At 45.3% G+C, this 19,525-nt stretch overlaps 2 protein-coding genes across 2 annotated transcripts in view; both read right to left on the reverse strand.

Moving 5' to 3' along the window:
- Positions 1-1,286: 1,286 nt before the first annotated feature.
- Positions 1,287-3,973, reverse strand: SLC35D3 (solute carrier family 35 member D3). The gene is made up of 2 exons (XM_028121453.2): positions 3,535-3,973; positions 1,287-2,525 (listed from the first exon to the last, which is right to left on the reverse strand). The coding sequence occupies exons 1-2, from the start codon at positions 3,971-3,973 to the stop codon at positions 1,711-1,713; spliced, it is 1,254 nt and encodes a 417-aa protein (XP_027977254.2). The 3' UTR covers positions 1,287-1,710.
- A 7,808-nt stretch (positions 3,974-11,781) lies between these two features.
- PEX7 (peroxisomal biogenesis factor 7) overlaps positions 11,782-19,525 on the reverse strand; it is an 83,229-nt gene continuing 75,485 nt past the window's right edge. The window contains exon 10 of the mRNA XM_028121461.2: positions 11,782-12,268. Coding sequence (XP_027977262.1) covers positions 12,200-12,268 — 69 coding nt within the window. The 3' untranslated portion in view covers positions 11,782-12,199. The remainder of the gene's footprint in view (positions 12,269-19,525) is intronic.

Raw genomic sequence — 19,525 nt, forward strand, 5'->3', positions numbered from 1 at the left:
GCTTCACAGAGGTACAACAGGATGTGGTCTCCTCACATGTTGACATCAAAATTAATTCTTATTTTTAAGGAAGTCATTCTAACCCTAGCCAACCATTTTTAACTGCAGACACACAAGGGCTCCTACATCTCCAATGGCTTGGAGAGGTACTTGTGGAAACGATGGACTGCCTGTGACCACCAGGAAACCAGCACCAATCCCAAACCACCCCATCGACCCTTGCTCACCAGCCTGTAGAGCCAACCTGATGAAGCTGAAACTTCCATTTTTGACTCTGCTTTTTGTTTTGTTTCGCTTTTTGAAAAATAAGGAAAAATACAGGATACTACCATCTGAGAGTCTCAGGAACATGCTGGCAATAATAATAAAATAATAAAAATAATAAAAGTGCCTTCTCTCAAATTACCTCTCTGGAGGGGGCCGAAAGAAAGACAGCCCTCTGCGTGCACTCTCCTATTACATCTCAGGCTCCATGTTAACTGACGTCAGTGGTGGATGGCTTTCATAGTGCAGCGTGAGGCAGCATTTTATTTTACCTTATAACGGTTTCCTTGACTGGAAAATGGGAATGTTTTTGTGGTTGTTATTGTTGTTGTTTTAAAGTAAACTGCCCTGCTAATTTAAGAACTTCTCTATGGGGTGGCCCCTACATAGCAGATACTCAACATCACACATTGAAGACTAAGGCAAGCTACCCAGCAACAATAGAACACAAATGTGCCTGAAACAAATTTATAACACTGTATCTTTTAGCAGACAGACTCATAACTTTATTTTGACAAATGTAAGATAGAAAAATATCATAGAGTGAATATTGCAGTTACTGTTTTTGTAACAGGGTTTGGGATGTGCAGGGTGACTCGAAAGAGCAAGCTTAACTGGATGGACTCACTTCTGTTTGGGCTTCAGTTAATACCGAATTATTGTTCAGCCTTTGCATTTGCTTGAAAGAATATTGGACACAGTAAAACTGGCTTTTCAAAAGGTTATGGCATTCAGTAATAAATATTATGAGGCAATGAACCCAAACAACCTTTAAAATAGTTTTATAATTACTAAAAGCCAACTTTAAACTTCAGGCTTAAAGCTAAGAACTCATATATTCAAAATAGCTTTAACATTTTCTACCAATATATAACAGAATAATAGAGTACTTATTTTTTTAAAAAGTGAAGAAAGATTAGAGTAAACATGATATTTCAGATGACTATAAACGGTAAACATCAATTCAGGATATATATATATGTATATATATTATTTCAATAATACACTCTCGCTCAGTTGGCTAAAACCTGTAGTTCTAGCTATCACTGAAGACGTGTCCGGGTGTGTCCTCTTTGAGCTCATTCAGTGTGGGCATCCCGTCTATACTCCATCTTTGGAGGGGGTGGGTTGAGGAACTCTAAGTACATGCAGATATTTGGTATGGTTATAAAGACATAAAATTCATGTGCCAGGAGTCTGCAGTCAGAACCGCTGCGTTCCTTCCTTAAGCTTCACGCTCGTTTGTCTCTGTGATGCCTCAGGTAAACTCACACTAAATAATTCACACGGGTGCTCACGCTGTTGCTGTCAGTCCGTTTCAGCTTCCTTCTTTGCTTCCCTTCCCCACTCCTCAAAGGATAAAATTGTGCGGCCCCTCATTAAAATATGGTATCTCTAACATACAAAATAAGTGTATGTACATATATACACACATGCATTTCCTTCTCAAGGACTGGGTAACTCCTCGTTTTCTATCAAATAATCCTTCTTCATATACTTGGTTCCCCTAACTAACCTCCACACTTCCAGGTAAGCATCCTTCAATGACCTCTTGCTCACTTCCGCGGGGCCATCTGTGTTCTGCGAACTCCTAGCCACCTGCGGGTCTCCTCTGGGGCTGCCCCTCGCCTCTTGCCCACTCCTCTGAGTGGGGCCACCTGCTGACCCGCCATTTCCGTCCTCCGCGGGTAGCTCCTCCATGACGAACGGCAGCTGATCTCCACTTGGCTGTGCTTCCTCGCCCCCGGGCTGCGTCTCTAGGTCTTCGTAGTTGCTTTGCTTTCTGGTCTCCACGAATTTGGCCACACAGTAAATGAGGGAGCCCAGAGTGTTCACCACCACGCCGGCAATGAACAGAGAGGTGGGTTCCACATCGCTGAAGGCCACCATGCCCACTGTGATGGTGGCGATGCTCTTCACCACGCCTACGAAGCTGGTGGTCACCGCCGAGTTGATGTAGGTGCAGTGCAGCGTGGTGAAGTTCATGGCGCAGCCGATCAAGATGCAGGCCGCGAAGATGCAGACCATGGCCGGGTCCTTCCAGCCAGGGAAGGTCCAGGCGTGGATAGAGTCGGTGCTGGCGAAGGAGCAGACGACCAGCAGTGGGGTGGCGGACACCGCGATGACGTACTGCGCGGTGAGCGGCCCGTGCTCCGTGTCGGCGCTGGCCTTCTGGATGAGCACCAGGTAGGCGGCGTGCACCAGGACTGCCAGCACGCCCGTTACGTACCCGATGGGGTCGCCGGTCAGGTCGCCGGCTCCTGGAGCGCCCCAGGAGAACCGCGGAGCCAGGGCAAGAAGGAAAAAGAGAAGACACCGGGTTGGCGAGGGTGGGTATTCACTGGGGCAACGCGTAGGGTTGGTGAGTAAACAGGATTCGCGTCCCAGCTCTGCCCAGGGGTATAAAGCGCAAGAGCCAAGTTCAGCCAATTCCCAGTTCGAGGCATAATCGGAGGCGCCTTCCCTGCCATATCCCCGGGGCACCCTGGATAGTTCTGTCCAAGACCAAGGCCCGGGAGAGCGCAGATGCCCTCGGGGTAGGCACGGAGGTCACCCAGGCGCGTTGTACCCTTGCCCTCTCCGTGGGGCTCCGGAAGAAAGAGGGATCCCCAGCTAGTGTCCTCTACCCCGGGCGGGCTGGTCGCCGAGCGAACGCCTCTCTCTCCCGACCCGTTTCCCGTTCCCGTCGGCTCCGTTCGGGCTTAGTCCTTTAAGCTCGGCCCTCACGTGGGGCTCAATCCGGCCCCCTCTGCCTCTCTCCCTCAGCACCTCGCGCGGCGCCAGAGACCCCAAACTAGCCTCCGCGGCTCAAGCTTGGTTTCCATTGTCCCCCGACCCCCACCACTCCAGCCCCGCGTGACCCAGGGAAGTTCAACGCCCCCCTCCTTCCGACTCAGCCTGGGGGCTCCAGTTCCCAGGCTCAGGCGGCTCCCCCACCCCTCCTGGAGGAAGGAAGCGAGGCAGGGCGGAGGAGAGGGGAGGCGGGGGGAGGGGGGGAAGGGAAGGTGGAGAGGGCGATACCGGTTTAGGCAGGGGCGGGGGTCGGAAGCCGGGACTGGGGGGAGGGGTGCGCTCTAAAGGAGGAGGTCGGAGCGCTGGGAAAGGCTCGGCGTGGTCTCAGAAGTCCCGTTTGCGAACCGAGCACCCACATTCAAGCCTCCCTCTGCCTCAGTCTCCCCATCTGGAAGTGAGGGCCTTGCACTAGGTGATCCCCGCAGTCTCTGTCCGGTGGGGTAGGGTGGGCCGGGGGTGGGCGCGGGTCCCGCTCACCTGCCAGGGCGGCGCCGCAGGTGGTGATGAGTACGGCCGCGAGCACCCCGGGCGAGGGCGCGCCGTTCTTGAGCACCAGAACGCCGATGAGCATGGTGACCAGGGGCAGGCAGCGCTTGAAGACCACGTACATGGGCAGGCTGAGGCCGCGCAGGGACCAGAGCGTGAGGCTGGACTGCAGCGTGGAGAGCACTGCGACCCCCGCGAAGGAGCGCGCCAGGCTCAGGCCGAAGGGGGGCACGGCGATGAGCCCCAGGCGCCGCAGCAGCTCCAGGCTCAGCGCCGCGGTGGAGCTGGTCAGGCACTGCACCAGGGTCAGGAAGGAGAACTGGTAGCGGCTGATGAGGAACTTGAGCAGGATGTTGAGGGAGCCAGAGAAGACCCCATGCGCGATAGCCACCGAGATGCCCAGCACGCGGCCCCGGCACAGCTGCCGCATCGCGCCGGCCGCGCCGCACCCGGTGGTGGCGGAGCTCCGGGACCTGCAGAAGGAGAGCCGGGAAGAGAGCCGCGAGCAGCGGAGCGAGGGCGGCGGGGGTGCCCGCCCAACGCCGCGCGGAAGGGCAGGGGGCGCCGGCTCGCTGCAGAGGGCAGCTCCAGCCAGGCGTCCTCGAGGCTCCGCCGCTTCGCGTCCGACTGCCCCGCAGCTCCCGGGAGGCAGTGACGAGGGCGGGGGACTCCGAAAAGTGGCAGGGGTGGGGGGCTGGTCTGAGAGGAGTGGCGGGAAACCTAGCGACAGCGATCTGTAAGTATGTGACGAGCTGCGATGGGTTGTGTCCCGCGCGGTTTCCCAGCCAGGGCGGACGCTCTGCTCCTGGAAGCCCGGGCAGCTGCCGCTAGCGGGACCCGACTCGCACCTCTCCGGCAGCCCAGCGCCCATCCGGGCGGGCTCTCCCGGCGCCGCCCCCTCTCCTCCCGCCAGGCCAGCTACTCCCGCTGGCCTCTTCTTTCCAGCGCCGAGCCCAGGAGCGCGGGTTGCGGGATCCCGGGCACAGCTAAAGATGGTAGAAACAACAGCGCCCCAGGGTCGAGCTTACTAGCCGCAACAAGTGACAGCACCCTCAGCCCCAACCCTTCCCTTCCCTCCCCCGAGCTTCAAGTGGCTTTTCTACCCGCCGTCCCTACAGGCGCAGCCGCGGGACCTTGTCCAGCTGCCGGCCAGGAAAGGGGAAAAAGTCGGTGCCAGCCGGCTGCGGGGCTCCCTGATGCTCCCGCGCCGGCACCCCCACATTGAAGAAACCCACGGCCCCAGGACACCGCCCCAGCGTGCTTTAGGGCGCCAAGCCTGGCCTCTTCCCGTGGCCGGCAGCGCGCTCTCCAGTCTGTGCGCCTTCCAGAGAGGGACTTGGGATGACTCGCGTGGCTCTGGGGGAGTTTGGGGGGGGGCGCTCCTTGGCCTCGCCGGACTGCGGAGCCTGGGGGCGGAGGCAGGGCACACGTTCCAAGTGGGGCAAAGATGTGAAATAAGCATAAAAGCAGAAGCTAAGTCTCTGGAGGGAGAACCCTCCACCGATCTGGGGCATCACAGGGGCGACGGTGCCCCAGGGGTGGGCGGGCAGCGACTGGCTGGGAGATGCGCGCGGGGGGGGGGGGGCGGTCGTTGGCAGGGGAGGGAGGGCGTAGCGGGGGCAGGAACCCGGGGCCAAGACCGCGCCAAGACTAGGTGTAGCTTTCTCTGGAACCTGGGGAACCGACCGCAGCCTGCCGGGCTGTCGTTGGCGGCTTTGGGGAGCGGGACAACCCCTACCTCTTACCTCCCGGGGGGCCCTGCAGGACTTGAGAACTGTTTACTTTCTATCTGGCTAAGAAAAGTAGGAAATTATTTTCTGCGGGCACAAGGCTTCTGTGACCCTTCGATCTGAATTTCGTTCCCTGGAAAGTAACACCCGGACACGGAAACCCAGCAGCAGCAAAGGGGTTCGCTCGGCCGAGGTAACAGCTAAAAGCCAGACAGTTCAGTTTTCGCGCTACTTTAAAATTACGGACTTGGCCAGGGTTTGGGAGCGAGGAAGAGAGCCTGAAATTGCTGCGCACCACCTCTCCCTTTCCTTCACTTTTCCTAGCCACCCATTGCCATCGGGATCCCAACCTCCGAACCCTTAACTGCTGCACAAACTAGTATACACGAACCGTTTCTTTAGTGATTCTTTTGTTTTCTCCTCCATACTTCCCCCTCTGTGCTGAACGCGGCGCTTCCAGCCCGGATATTGAAGCCGCGATTATTTTTACCAGAGCAGAAAAATAATTTCCACCAGGGACTGGCAGCATCACTGCAGTCCTTATTCTGGGCCAGCTTTGCATGTGCTGGGAGCTCACATTGGTGGGAGAGATCTAGGTTTCAACCAGTCCTGCCCAGGGCCTAGTAGGGCCACCTCCCTGCCCCCCTCAGGTCGACACTCAAGAAAATGTTTGCAAATGGCTCAGTGTGTCAACTTTCCAGGAATAACACTGAAAAGCAATTTACTGAAACCCGTGCTTCTGGTTCCCTGGGAAATTCTTTGTTTTTGTTGCTAACGGCTATGGTTACACAATATTGGCCATTTCATGGACTGTTTTTCAAGTGATGTTCTTTCTTTAGGAAAAGGGGTCTGAAGCAGCAGGTCACATTATGTATATGTGTGTAGTAGAAGCATATAAACAAAGTATACTCAGATTAAAAAAAACCCTTGAAGATTAACTTTTTAAAGAAATCAGCAAATAACAGATCTCTGCTTCTGGGGACCATTCCAATAAAAGCCATCTTAAGTGAACACAATAAAGAACTGTCTACATAGACCCAGTTTTGGAATGATTCATTTCTGCCAGCAATTATAATTGCTTCCATTTGTGATACTAACATTAGGTAAAAGATTTGGGGCTGATTCAGCTATCTTACCCTTCTCATTTAGGCAAGAAAATTTAGCTTAATACTTGAAACCTGCATTGGCATGAAACAGTTCATTTTCTCTACTTTATTGCATATAATTCTTTTCCATTAGGACTTTCATTTTAAAAAAATTAATACCATCTCCCACACCAATTACTAGATGAGCTCCTAAAGAAAAATGGGAAAAACAAGAATACTATGTTTAGCAAGGTTAATTGAAGAAGAATGTAGATCTGAAGGTCAAAAAGCTATTGGACCTACTGATATCAAGCTCCATTATCTTTGGAGCTACTTAATACATATTGATGGCATTAAATAAATCCTTTAGGTCATTCGTTTGGCAAACATATATAGAAAGAGAGCGAGTATTTGGGGCCAGGCAGTTGGTTAGCCACAGAGAATTCAAAGATGAGCACTCATCTGAGCTCTTCGGGATTCACAGGTGCAGGTGAGACAACACAATGAGGCTTATGCAACAGTGGGGCCCGTGGCAGAAGCGAGAGCAATAAAGAGGACAATAAAATCAGCTTTCTCCAGAGGTATCAGAAAAGACATCCTGGAGAAGGAAATATGGTCTTATTTCATTATTTTTAATTGTAAAAGTAACCCATTCCCATTATAGTATGTACAAGGAAAGCAGACTTTAGAACAATAATTGAACATGCTATCTTCAATATTCCCCACCCCAACCCCAGACCAACCCCACTACACAGAGCTGGCTACTAGTGCAAACCTTTACGGTTTTCTTACGTATCTATTTATACGTACATAATCCCCTTTTAAAAAAAATGATAAAACTAGGACATCGACCTATTTGTGTGTAATTTACTATTTTAAAAAGTGTATGGTGGGCAGGTTAGCCCCCAAGATCCCTGCTTCCTCGTAGTCACACCTTTGGTCAATCCCTCCTACATTGTACTGGGGCTGGTCTGTGTGACCAGTAAGACACAGAAGTGATGGTGTCACTTGCTGAGATTAGGTTATAAAAGACTGAAGCTTCCATCTTGAACTTTCTTTCTGTCACTCCGCAGGGAGGAAGCCAGATGCTATGTTATGGAGACACTCAGGCAACCTGTGGAGGGGCCTGCATGGTGGGTGCCTGCTAACAACCACGTGAGTGACTTTGGAAGCTGATTCTTGAGCCCCAGTGGAGCTTTCAGATACCTGCAGCCCCAGGTGACAGCTTACCTGCACTGTCATGCCAAAACCTGAGCCAAAACCACTCAGCCAAGCCACCCTTGGATTCCTGACCTATGGAAACTCTAAAATAAATGTCTGTTGTTTTAAGCTGCTAGGTTTTGGGGCGCCTGTTATACAGAAATAGGTAACTAATACACCGATCGATAGCAAGGTATTTTTCATGTCAGGACACATAGTTCTACCTTATTCTTTCTGATGATTGTTCCATAGTATAACCTTTCTTCTGTAGACAGGCATCTAGACGTTACCAAACAATGATATAATGAATACCCTTGGACATTTGTTCTTATATACTCTGTATGTATTTGGGGTGGAGACATACAGACAGGGAATTCTAGAACTGGAACTGCTGAGTCAACCAGTAATTTAAAATCTTTACTGCCAAACTGCCTTCCAAACAGGTGTATAACAGTGCTCTCACTTTTTTTTTTTTTTAAGATTTATTTATTTTAGAGAGAGCAAAAGAGAGCATGAGCATGCGGGGCGGGGGGTGTGAGCAGAGTTGTAGAGAAGGGGCAGAGGGAGAGGGAGAGAGAATCTCAAGCAGACTCCCCTCTAAGTGCAGAGCCTGCCCTGGGGATTCACCCCACCACCCTGAGATCATGACCTGAGCCGAAATCAAGAGTTGGACCCTCAACCGAGCCAGCCAGGCGCCCCAACAGTGCTCTCACTTTAACTTAATATTATCAGTATTTTAGTGTTTGCCAAAATGCTAAGCCAAAAAAAAAAAAACCCAAAAAACAAAAAAAACGGAATCCCATTTTAATTTGCATTTCTTTGTGGTCAATAAAACAAAGTCTGGGCACCGTTTTTGAAGTGCATTAAACATTTGCACTTTTACATCTGTTAATTATCTATTGATATCCTTTGTCCACTTTTATGTTTGGTTGTCTCAGTGATTTTTGAGAGCTCTTTATAAATTATGGCTATTAAACAATTCGTTACATATGTTGCAAATATACCTTCCAATATATCTTATCTTTGCTAATGGTGTGTTTTGCTCCTTTTTGTATATTGTCAGTCTTTTTCTTTAGTCATTTCTCATAACTTTCGAATGAGGGGGAAAGAATTTGTCAAACCAACGCATACCTGAAACTAACGTAACGTTATGTGTCAAACTATACTTCAATCAAAAAGAAGAATTCACTGAGCCAAGAGCAGGGCAAACCAGGCATGTGGACTACGTTGGACAAAAACAGAAATGAAAACCTGCATTATTTATACAGGGAGTCTGTGAGCACACCCGTGTTTGGAGCACAAAGCGGGTGACCACGTGCAGGGAAGCAATGCTGCAGAGAGAGGCAGGGGCTGGTCCCAAAGGACAGCGGCTGTCTGATTCGTGAGCTGGAACTTTTTCCTGTAGGCAATCCTATATGCAGAGAAAGGTTTTACACTCAAATTGATGTAATCAGATCGCATTTTTAGATCTGTCTCCAGCAGCTGTGTTGGGGAGGATGGCTCCGAGGGCACAAAACTAGAAACAGACCCCTCACTTAGGGAGGGATCGTCTGCTCGGACTGTCCAGAAAAAACTTAACAATGGCTTGAACCAGGGCAGTGGTGGTTGGATTGAAGGGAGGAGACAGAATGGAGAAGTATTTAGGGGTTCGGGGAGAGGACTTCTGTGATTTGACTTGGAGTAGAGAGGTGGGCAAAGGGAAGGGACAAGAATGGCATTTAACTCTTCAGCGTGAGCGCCTGGGTGGACAGTACCGGCAACAAATGGGAAAGCACGTGCCAGAGGAGCCCATTAGGGAGCAAGACCAGTGTGGTTAGAAGAAAAGGAGCATAAAGGCTATGGGGGACCTGGATGGGGGAGGCAGGGGCTACAGATTTGGAAGTTTTCAGTAAATACATGGAAGTAAAAAATATTGGAAGTGGATTATCTCACTCAAGAAGAGGCCTGCGAAGGAACTAATGAGTTCCTTTTTGGAAGAGCCACAAGACAGCCAAGTTGGTCAGTTAAAAAGTGCCAGAGGTGGAAGAGACAGTGGGCTCTCAGCCTGGATCTTTCTGGGGGTGACATACCTTGATAGGGTCACTCCAGACCCAGGGTCAGCTTCTTAGCAACTTAGACTTCAGATCTAGCCACAGCAGAGTTCACATTCCAACTCTATACTTGTTGGCTCCTAGACTCCTGAGAGAGCTTCATTTCTTCATTTCTTTGTCTGGAAAACTGGGAGGGCTTCCTTGCAGGGACGTTAGGTCAATCAAAAGGACTAATATGCAGAAATCCTCTCATATTGTGCCCAGATCACAGGAGAAGTTGGAGAGGCAGGCAGGATGACAGCTAAGAGCTCAGGGGCCTAGAGACCAATGCTGTCCAGAGGCTGCTTGGCTTGTGAACCACCAAGAACTTAAAGCTCTTGGAAATTCTCTTCCAGGAGAGAATCCAGCACCTTTCCTTCTAGTTTTCCAATCCTAGCTCCAGGGAACCCACTGGATAAACATTCACCCACACTTGGGGCGCCCGGGTGGCTCAGTCGGTTAGGTGACTGCCTTCGGCTCAGGTCATGATCCCATGATCCTGGGATCACGCCCCCGCATTGGGCTCCCTGCTCAGTGGGGAGGCTGCTTCTCCCTCTCCCTCTGCCTGATGTTCCCCCTTCTTGTGCTCTGTCAAATAAATAGAATCTTAAAAAAAACTAAAATAAAAAAATTAACATTCACCCACACTCTTTCATATTGAGGGACTCCAAGCACCGGAGTTAAGTATTAAGGAGTTATTGTTCCAGACGTCTCTCACATCCTTAAAATCGGGGGGGGGATAATCAAGAGAGATGTTCATTTTTAAATCACAAGTACGTGTTTCAAAAGATACATGATCCACTATTTTAATAAAATCTCTTGCATTCTCAAAGGAAAATAAGTAGGTAATTTTGCTTCATTGTAAATGGGAGCTGGGTGAGGTCTTCTTTAAAGGTCTATGGTAAATCCAGCTGATAGAGACCCCCACTGTGAACCTGCTTTTACTGAACTGTGCTTAGTGTGATGCCTCTCGTTCTGGAAGGAACTGAGAAACAGCTCCATGAGCTTTATCATCATGACAGCCCTAAGGATGTGTCTGACCGCCTGATCCTCACATTATACTCTTGTTATAAAAGTAGTGTCCTCTCTATGGGGCCTCCCAAAAACAGTATGTACTGATTGGTCTAAGAACTAAAAAGAGTTGTACTTTTCCCTGAGTACATTCATTCATGTAACAAATATTTCGTGAGCACCTTCTGTGCACCAGGTATGGTACTAGGGCCACGCCTGCGACAGGACAAAGTCCTTGCCATTAGGTCTTGGGCACTGAATTGTGTACTCAACCAGGCTTCCCAGTTATGCTGCTGGGAGCAACCTTCTAGGACTTTGAGGCATAGATGTTCAAGTTCCACTCACGGCTTCACTTTATGTCCCTTTTGACAAGTCTCTTATGTGGTCTTGTTTTTTTATGTGGTAAGCTGTCAAATTTTTTTTTTCTGGGACAAGTAAACAAATATGTAATGTAAATATATATATTAGACTATATATATATAGTCTAGTTTTTGTTGTGTTACTACAAATATATTTTGCTCTTTAAAATTTTCAAAAACTTGTTAAAAATTTAATGACAATTTTTGCCATTTTTATTTTAATATTATATAAAAATATAAATATTATGCAAAGTTGTTTGTTTTACCAATGTTTCCCTTTCCACTTTTTTTTTTTTTTTTTTTTTTACAGGTCATCTGCACTTAGGGATTTTTCAAGGAGATTTAGGGAGGTACTGACTGAGGAGGGTTTATGGCATTACTTAGGGATAGTTTCAAGGGTAACTGCTTGAAACTTAGTAGGACCTAAGACTTTTTGCCCAGTGGCCAGTTTTGGGTTTTTTTTTTTTTAATTGATAGTAGAGAAGTAGGAAGAGAGAAATATAGGGCTAAGGTTATAACATCTAAAAAGATTTGAATAAATGTAAAAAACATGTAAGCTTTTAACTCACAGCATTCCAGGTTCTTAAAACATGCCACCAGTCCTTGAGACAAATTCATTCAGTCTGTGTGTCAAGAACATAGTAGATGCTCAATAAATGCTGCTGAATAAATCAAATCTATATTAGAGCCCTGTTACTGAACCACAGATATCTCTACACTATATATAGTATTGTATTCATATATATATATATACTGTATTAGAAAAAGCAACCTTGCTAGGATGTCATAAAATCATAAGTACTCAAGAGATGTAGTTTATTTTAATTTTTACCAACAGCAGTGATTATATTTTACATCAAAAATGACAAATTAAAAATGAAATATATCACTATCAATATAATCTACAGATCTCCCATATTTTAACCCATTTTACAATACAGAGATTACATTTCAATAGACACTACAAGAGGTACCATAACTTCAATTATTCCTTGGATCTTAAGAAATATGGCTTATGTACCAGGCTTAAATAGTGAGCCAAAGTCTTTATCAGCTGCCGCAAAATTATTCCAGGGTAAATTAAAATTTGAAATTTTGAATAGCACATAAAAGCACTAGCTAGTACTATAGCGATAGTTAATTTATTTCCTGCTAAGTAGCTCTCAGCCAGTCTCCTTTGCTTCTGACTGGGGGAGTACATCTCAGGCTGGCATAGTGAGGCAAACAGGATCATATATCTTTATTGTTTCGTCCCAAGCACAATCAGCCACCTAGAAAACAAAAAGGAAGTAAAAAGAAACGTAATCTACAAACATTCAAGGTCAGCAGCAAAAGCCGAAGTCACTGAGAATGGAAGCAGATGGCCCGCTGGTAAACATTGTTTTCAATAGGAAGAAGGCCTAATTTCCCTCTTTGGGCTACACCTCCGGGATTGTTCCCAACTGACAGAAATTGCCTATAAGGATCTCCTGCCTCCCCGCAACCTCACCTCGGCCCCACCTCACCCAAGAACTACATCATCCCCTATACATCCCAAGAGAAATGTTGAAAAAACCCACTCCTAAATCGGGAACCAAGGCACCATGCTAGGTATCGTGGGGACAGAAAGGAGATAATGTACAGCTCTTGCCTTTGCAGAACGGTTCATTAAAGACCTGCGTAGTGAGAAGTGCTCAAACAGACTCTCAGAGGAGGGACTATCTGCATCCAAGTGGGGTGGTGTCGGAAGACTTCACAAATGCTGTGGCATTCACCCTGGCCCTCTTTAGCGGCAGACACGGATGCCAAAGACATCCAAGTCTAAGAAGTCATACAAACATGAAGGGGGCAAAGGCCATGGTGCTCAGGAACCGGGTGTTGGTGCTCAGGAACCGGGTGTTAAAAGGCTTGTGAGTATAGCAATGTCTCAGAGTCTAAGATTGATATGTAAAATCGATGTAGGGGCGCCTGGGTGGCTCAGTTGGTCAAGCATCTGCCTTCGGCTCAGATCGTGACCCCGGAGTCCTGGGATCGAGCCTGCTTCTCCCTCTCTCATTCCCCCTGCTTGTGCTCTCTTTCTCTCCCTCTCTGTCAAATAAATAAAATCTTTAAAAAAAATAAAAAATAAAATCAATTGTATCAAATAACAAAGTACTTAGTAACACATTTAATAAAAGACGTGAAAAACAGCCACACTAAAAACAAAAACACTGCTGAGAGAAATTGAAGAGGCCTAAATAAATGAGGAAATATGTTCATGGGTTCAATGTTGTTCCGAATTTAATGCTCCCCCAAATAATTTATAAATAATTCATGATCTCAGCAGGCTTTTTAATGAAAATGGACAAGGTGACTTTTAAAGTTTATGTGGAAATACAGAGGACCTAGAATAGCTGAAAGAATCCTGAAAAAGAAGAGCAAAAATGTACTTCCTATACTACCTGACTCAAGACTTACCATAAAATTATAGTAATCAAAACAGTGTAATATTGGTATAAGGATATACAAGCAGGTCAAGGAACAGAACAGAGTTCAGGAATAGATCCCAACTTGGACAAGAGCTTTTCATCCAATGTACCAAAACAATTCAACAGGGGAAGGGAAGTCTTTACAACTAATGGTGCTAGAAATGGACATCTATATGGAAAAAAAAAATGAACCTCAGCCCCAACTACACACCATAAACAAAGATTAATTTCAGGGGGGATGGGCCATGAACCTAAATATAAAAGCTAAAGGTATAAAGCTTTGAGAAGGAAACATAGAATATATTCTCAATCTGAAGATTAGTAAAGATTTTGTAGACAGGACACAGAAAGCAAGACACAAAAATTTGTTAGGTGCAATTGAAAATAAAATTTTGCTCATCAAAACACACTGTTAAGAAAATAAATAGGTAAGGGCGCCTGGGTGGCTCAGTTGGTTAAGCGACTGCCTTCGGCTCAGGTCATGATCCTGGAGTCCCGGGATCGAGTCCCGCATCGGGCTCCCTGCTCAGCAGGGAGTCTGCTTCTCCCTCTGACCCTCTTCCCTCTCATGCTATCTCTCATTCTCTCTCTCTCTCAAATACATAAATAAAATCTTAAAAAAAAAAAAAAGAAAATAAATAGGTAAGACATAGAGTGAAAGAAAGTGCTCCCAAAACTAATGCATCTGACAATATGTATCCAGAATATATGTAAAGAACTACTATAACTCAATCATGAAAAGACAACCCAATTAAAAACGGGCAAAAGACCTTACTAACAGACAAAAAAAGATATATGACCAATAAACAGATGAAAAATAAAATGTTCACCATCATCAGGCATCAGAGAAATGCAAATAAAAACCACAATGCGATACCACCACAGACTCACGAGAATGGCTAAAATCAAAGGCAGACAATATCAAATGTCAGCAGGGATGCAGTGCAGCTGAAACTTGGACACACGGCTGCTACAACCACTTTGGGAAACTGGCTGTTTCTGATGAAGTTAAACATATACCTATCTTTAAACTCAGTAATTCCACTTCTAGAGGTTTATCCTAGACAAATGAAAATGGCTTTACGAAACAATGCAGAGCAAGAATGTTCACAGCAACGTCATTCACAATAGCACAGAGCCGGAAACAACCAAAATATCCCTGATAAGAGAAGATAATAAATTGTAGTAAATACCTACAATGACGTGCTGCTGAGCAACCCAACGGAGGGAGCTATTGATAGGCTCAACAACCTGGATAAATCTCACAAACATTAAGTTGAGTGAAAGAAGCCAAAAACAAGAGTAACTTACAGGACATTGCATCATATATGTTCTAAAACAGGCAAAACTTTATCTAAGATAAAAAAAAATAGGGCAATGTTTGGTTTTGTTTTTTCAGCTGGGGGTAGAGGGGGGATGGGGGAGACTGGAAAGAGATAGAAGAGAATTTTGGAGGAAGATGCAAATGTTCTATATTGTGATGGGATGTAGATTACATAGTGTACCTGTCTGTCAAAACATAAACCTAAGACTTGTACATTTGGATATATGTAACTGATACCTAGTTATAGTAAGAATAATAATGACAATAATAATAATAACTGAACGGGGGTGGGACATGAGTAGAGGAATAAATAAAACAAGAATGTTGATAATCGTTGAAGGTGAGTAAGGGAAGGAAGTTCATGATCCTATTCCATTAACTTTTTATATGTCTGTATAACTTTTTATATTTTTCACAATAAAAAAAAACAAAAATGTAGACAATGACATGAAGGATGAAGTGGCATAAGAGAGATTTTGACTAAAGGTATTTGCACTCTATTCCCCACTTTTAATGGTCACCAAGGCTCCAAGTTTCATAAAGGAACTCACAGTCTTAGTGGACAGTTGAATTAGCTGGCGGTCACGGAGTACAAGAACCACTCAGATTGATCGGAACATATTAACTCCTTATCACTCCCTAACAGTATTTGGATCACAGTCCAAGCTAGAGAGCAGTAGAGATGTAAGCATTAAACACCAGACTCTTCAAGATCTGGTTGCCACCTACTTGTTCGTTTCTTACTGCACCAGGCCCACACACTCAATCCCGGCCTCTTGTTCATGCCTCTGTGCTCTTGACCTTCCACTGATCCCCTCCCCTGAGTGACCTCTCTATTCCCTCCCTGCCCCTCTCCCCCTCGCCTTGTCCTGCCTGGAGGGAATACCTCTCTTTTGAAGACTTGGGTTAAGTCTCACTCCCTCTATGAAGTCATTCACAGCACCCATGCTATTCGGCTGTACTTACTTACAGACATGTGTGGCTTCAGCTCTTTGAGGGCACAGACAGTGTCTTGCTATAACACGGTAACTACTCAATAAATATTAGCTCAAAAAGTGTATTTTGCAGAGGAAGACTACAGACAATAACGTTTTCTTGTGTTCGTACGGAAGAAGCAGAGCTGGAACCAGAACCAAAATCTGTTGAGTCTGTCCACCAGAAATAAGTACCTCATAAAAGGCAAACTGACACTCGTTATCTGCCTAATGTTTTTATATCATGGGACACAAAGATCATTATATTAATTTACCCCCGTCTCATCTATGTATATTTTTTTCAAGTGCTAGACCTTTCCATACGTTATTTTCTCAGGACTTATTTGCTCAGAACTTCGATAACTAACAAATATCAAGGCCAATGAATCAGCAAATGTTCACAAATCTATAAATTAATCAGTAAAATCAAAAAGACCTCAAACCGCAAATGATATGGAATTATGAATAGTTGATTCAAATTAATGCAAATAATATTTCTCCATTAACTAACTAAACTCCAGCTAGTGCCACAAGTTTAAAAAAGCTTACAATAGAGGCGCCTGGGTGGCTCAGTCGTTAAGCGACTGCCTTCGGCTCAGGTCATGATCCTAGGGTTCTGGGATCGAGCCCCGCATCAGGGTCCCTGCTCAGTGGGAAGCCTGCTTCTCCCTCTCCCACTCCCCCTGCTTTGTGTTCCCTCTCTCGCTGTGTCTCTCTGTCAAATAAATAAAGTCTTTAAAAAATAAAAATAAAAAATAAAAAAAATAAAGCTTACAATAAAAAAAAATAATAAGGCAAGAAGAAAAGCGCTTTACTAAACTAACAAGGAGGTGCCTGACTCTCCGAGGTACAGTGGGCTTCCTGGTAAGGAGAGAGGTGATGTGGTCCCTGGCGGAGGTGGGCGGGGCTCTCACCGATGACCACCACCACCTCATGGCCTCTGGAGGCTCTGCTTCCCACTTAAGAATGGGAGTAAACACAAGGCTCTCTCTTAATGTTCCCTACTACCCATCTGAGACCAGGCTGAAAGACATTAAAAAAAAAAAAAAAGACTTTAAAAATAAGCGTTAACAAAAAGACCGAAAGATAAGTAAAGCGAATGGCATGAAAATAAACAATCTGCTTTACAGGATGAGACTGACTCATTCTTCAGCTGGTCAAACAAAGAGAGGAATCTTCCCTAGCTCCTCTCCTACTTCTTCATGACAAAAGCCATCTTTCCATCCCATCTCCAGGAATACACTCCTGGCTACGAAGATTCCTTCAAGGCCAGACTCGGGATCAAGAACGAGAAGAGATAATAGGTGTCTCCTTTCTCATCTACCGAAGATCCTCTTTCTCAGTTTCAGTCTCCTATACGGGGACTCACTTCTTTGCCCATTACCTTGCTGTCAGGAAAAACTGAAAGACTGCAATCAGCAAAAGGACTGCTGGGTGTTGATTCAGCGAAATGCCAGCATTGTCCAAGGGCCTCACAGGGTTACCTCATTCTGTAGGGGTCTGTGCCTTTCCCTGTCTTTGACTGGGTTATTTTACAACTCCGAAAGTTATAGAAAACTGATAGTAATCAAATGATTCTCATCCATTAAAGTTGCAAATGAATGTCGCCTGTGGAGATGCAACTGATGCCTCCCCTTGTCCCCCAGAAATCATTCCAAACATTACACTTTTTTGCCCTGTGGATATTGACCAGTTCTGCACCTATTAGGTAAATTCATTTCAGCCTTCAGTGATTGCCTGTTTATGTCTGTTCTTTGGTTCCTCTGAGCTAGTTGTAAAATCTTTCATGAGGTACATAAATCTTCAATACATGTTCATGATATATCTGTGTGAGAGTCATGATCGCTATTTTGAAAATCATCCTCTAACATGGTCACATACCGGGAGATAGCTTATTGGCCTCAACAGGGAAATCATTGTTTCTGTGCAACATAATAACCCTTGTTTTCTCATAGGAGATGAGACAGTAACCCAAAAGCCATTTCATTAAAAAAACAAACATGAAATGGAGAGAATGGGCAGATAATTATACTAGGAAAAAAAGCTAAGAATAATTGTTAAAATTAGGCATGAAATTGTCTACATCTCTTGGCAGCAAAGGTAAAAAAGAAAAGCAAACAATAATGCAAGAAACGCAAAAATCAGGATCAATTTACCAGTTCATCAGAAGAAATCAAGTTTTTCCTAGCACTTGCGTGGCTATAAGAGAAATATATAATATGCTTCCATTATAAAAGTCATTCAGTGCCAAAAGAGGGGTTTTACAAGAGATACAAAGTCATTCTTCACATGGCTGTTTTTAAAATAAACATCTCAACCCTCAAATAAGCCAAAAGTATACTATTCAACTGTAGTTTACTGAAGGCATTTCTATAGGGTAGTGGTTCTCAAGAGTTAGTGCACATTAGAATCATCTGGAGGACGTGTGAAAACACAGAGGCCTGTTCCCCATCCTCAAAGTATTCCTTCTCAAAGTGCGGTCCTGAGATCAGCTTCACTGATATCTCCTAGGGCTGATGTACACCCTGGGATCTTCAAATCAAGTCCACAGAAGGGATTCAGAGAGTCTACAGATGCAACATTTTGTGTGTATATACATCTGTGGGGGAGGGGAGAGAGGCTCAATCATTTTCTTCAGTTTCTCAACCCCTGACCCCAAAAGTTTAATCCAGAGCATTCCCCAGCAGAGCATCATAATCACCTAGGGAACATTCTAAAATGCAGCCAAAACTGAGAACCTCTGATACAGAACCTCTGATGTAGATCAATTTTCTTAACTGGGCTTTTGTCATGTGCACGAACCTGGAGTTCTTTGGTAGTATCTTATGTACGGGAATTTTTTTGCTGTTGACTAAACATTAATAAAATAAATGAATGAATAAATGAATGAACAAACTAACGAAACCAAAATTTAGTGGGGATTCAAATATTCTTGAGGGAGAATTTTCTTCCTTTCTTGAGGAGAAAGAAGAGGTTCATTTGCAACTAATATGGAAAACATCTTATGCCATATTTTCACATTTATTTGAAACTGAAGTTTCAAATCTGGCAGGCTGATATGTGGTGGGAAGATGGTGAACTGGGAGGAGGACCAAGGAAAAAAAACATGACTGAAGCCCCACCTGAAGCATCCCTACCCCCAGAGTTGATGTAGCTTCTTGATCCTGTTCTACATGAGGCAGTATCCAGAATTTCTACTTAAAACACAGAAGAAAATTTTATTAATCACGTAAGCTATGGTTAAAACCAATAGGTTGATTTATTTTTTTATTTGATATTTGCACCCTGCTGAGTTCTAAATGGGCTTAAGTGGTTTATAGATTAATGCACAGGGCCAAATAAAATAAATACAGATTCAGGGGAAAATGTCTGTTCTAAAGGGAACAAATGGAGCCAAAGCTTTCAGGCATCAGGGCTGAGCACATTACAACACTTGTAGAATAAATCAGGCTCTGTGCTTCGTGGTAACGCGGGAGAAAATGAGAGCATGCTGGGTAATACGGTTTCTGTTCTCTAACAACACGCACATATGGGTGCAAACATCTTTGTATAATTAAAGCCGAATAGGATTTTCAGCAATTATACATCTTGGTCAAATCTGTATTCCTGTGTTTTGTAGAGTAGACCTTTAGTAAATACTGTTGAATGAATGAATGAATGAAATAGTGAGTGAATCCATGCAGTGGTTTTCCTCCTCCAGAGATTTTCTGGAGTAGAGCCTCACCCATGGTAAGGAGCACCTGGTCAGGTGTGAGGTCAGAGATCTGGGTGAAGGCAATACGT

Source organism: Eumetopias jubatus, unplaced genomic scaffold (genome assembly GCF_037043125.1).
Source record: "Eumetopias jubatus isolate StellerSeaLion01/CBP00866 unplaced genomic scaffold, mEumJub1_p1.0 scaffold_6, whole genome shotgun sequence".
In the NCBI taxonomy this organism is placed as follows: domain Eukaryota; kingdom Metazoa; phylum Chordata; class Mammalia; order Carnivora; family Otariidae; genus Eumetopias; species Eumetopias jubatus.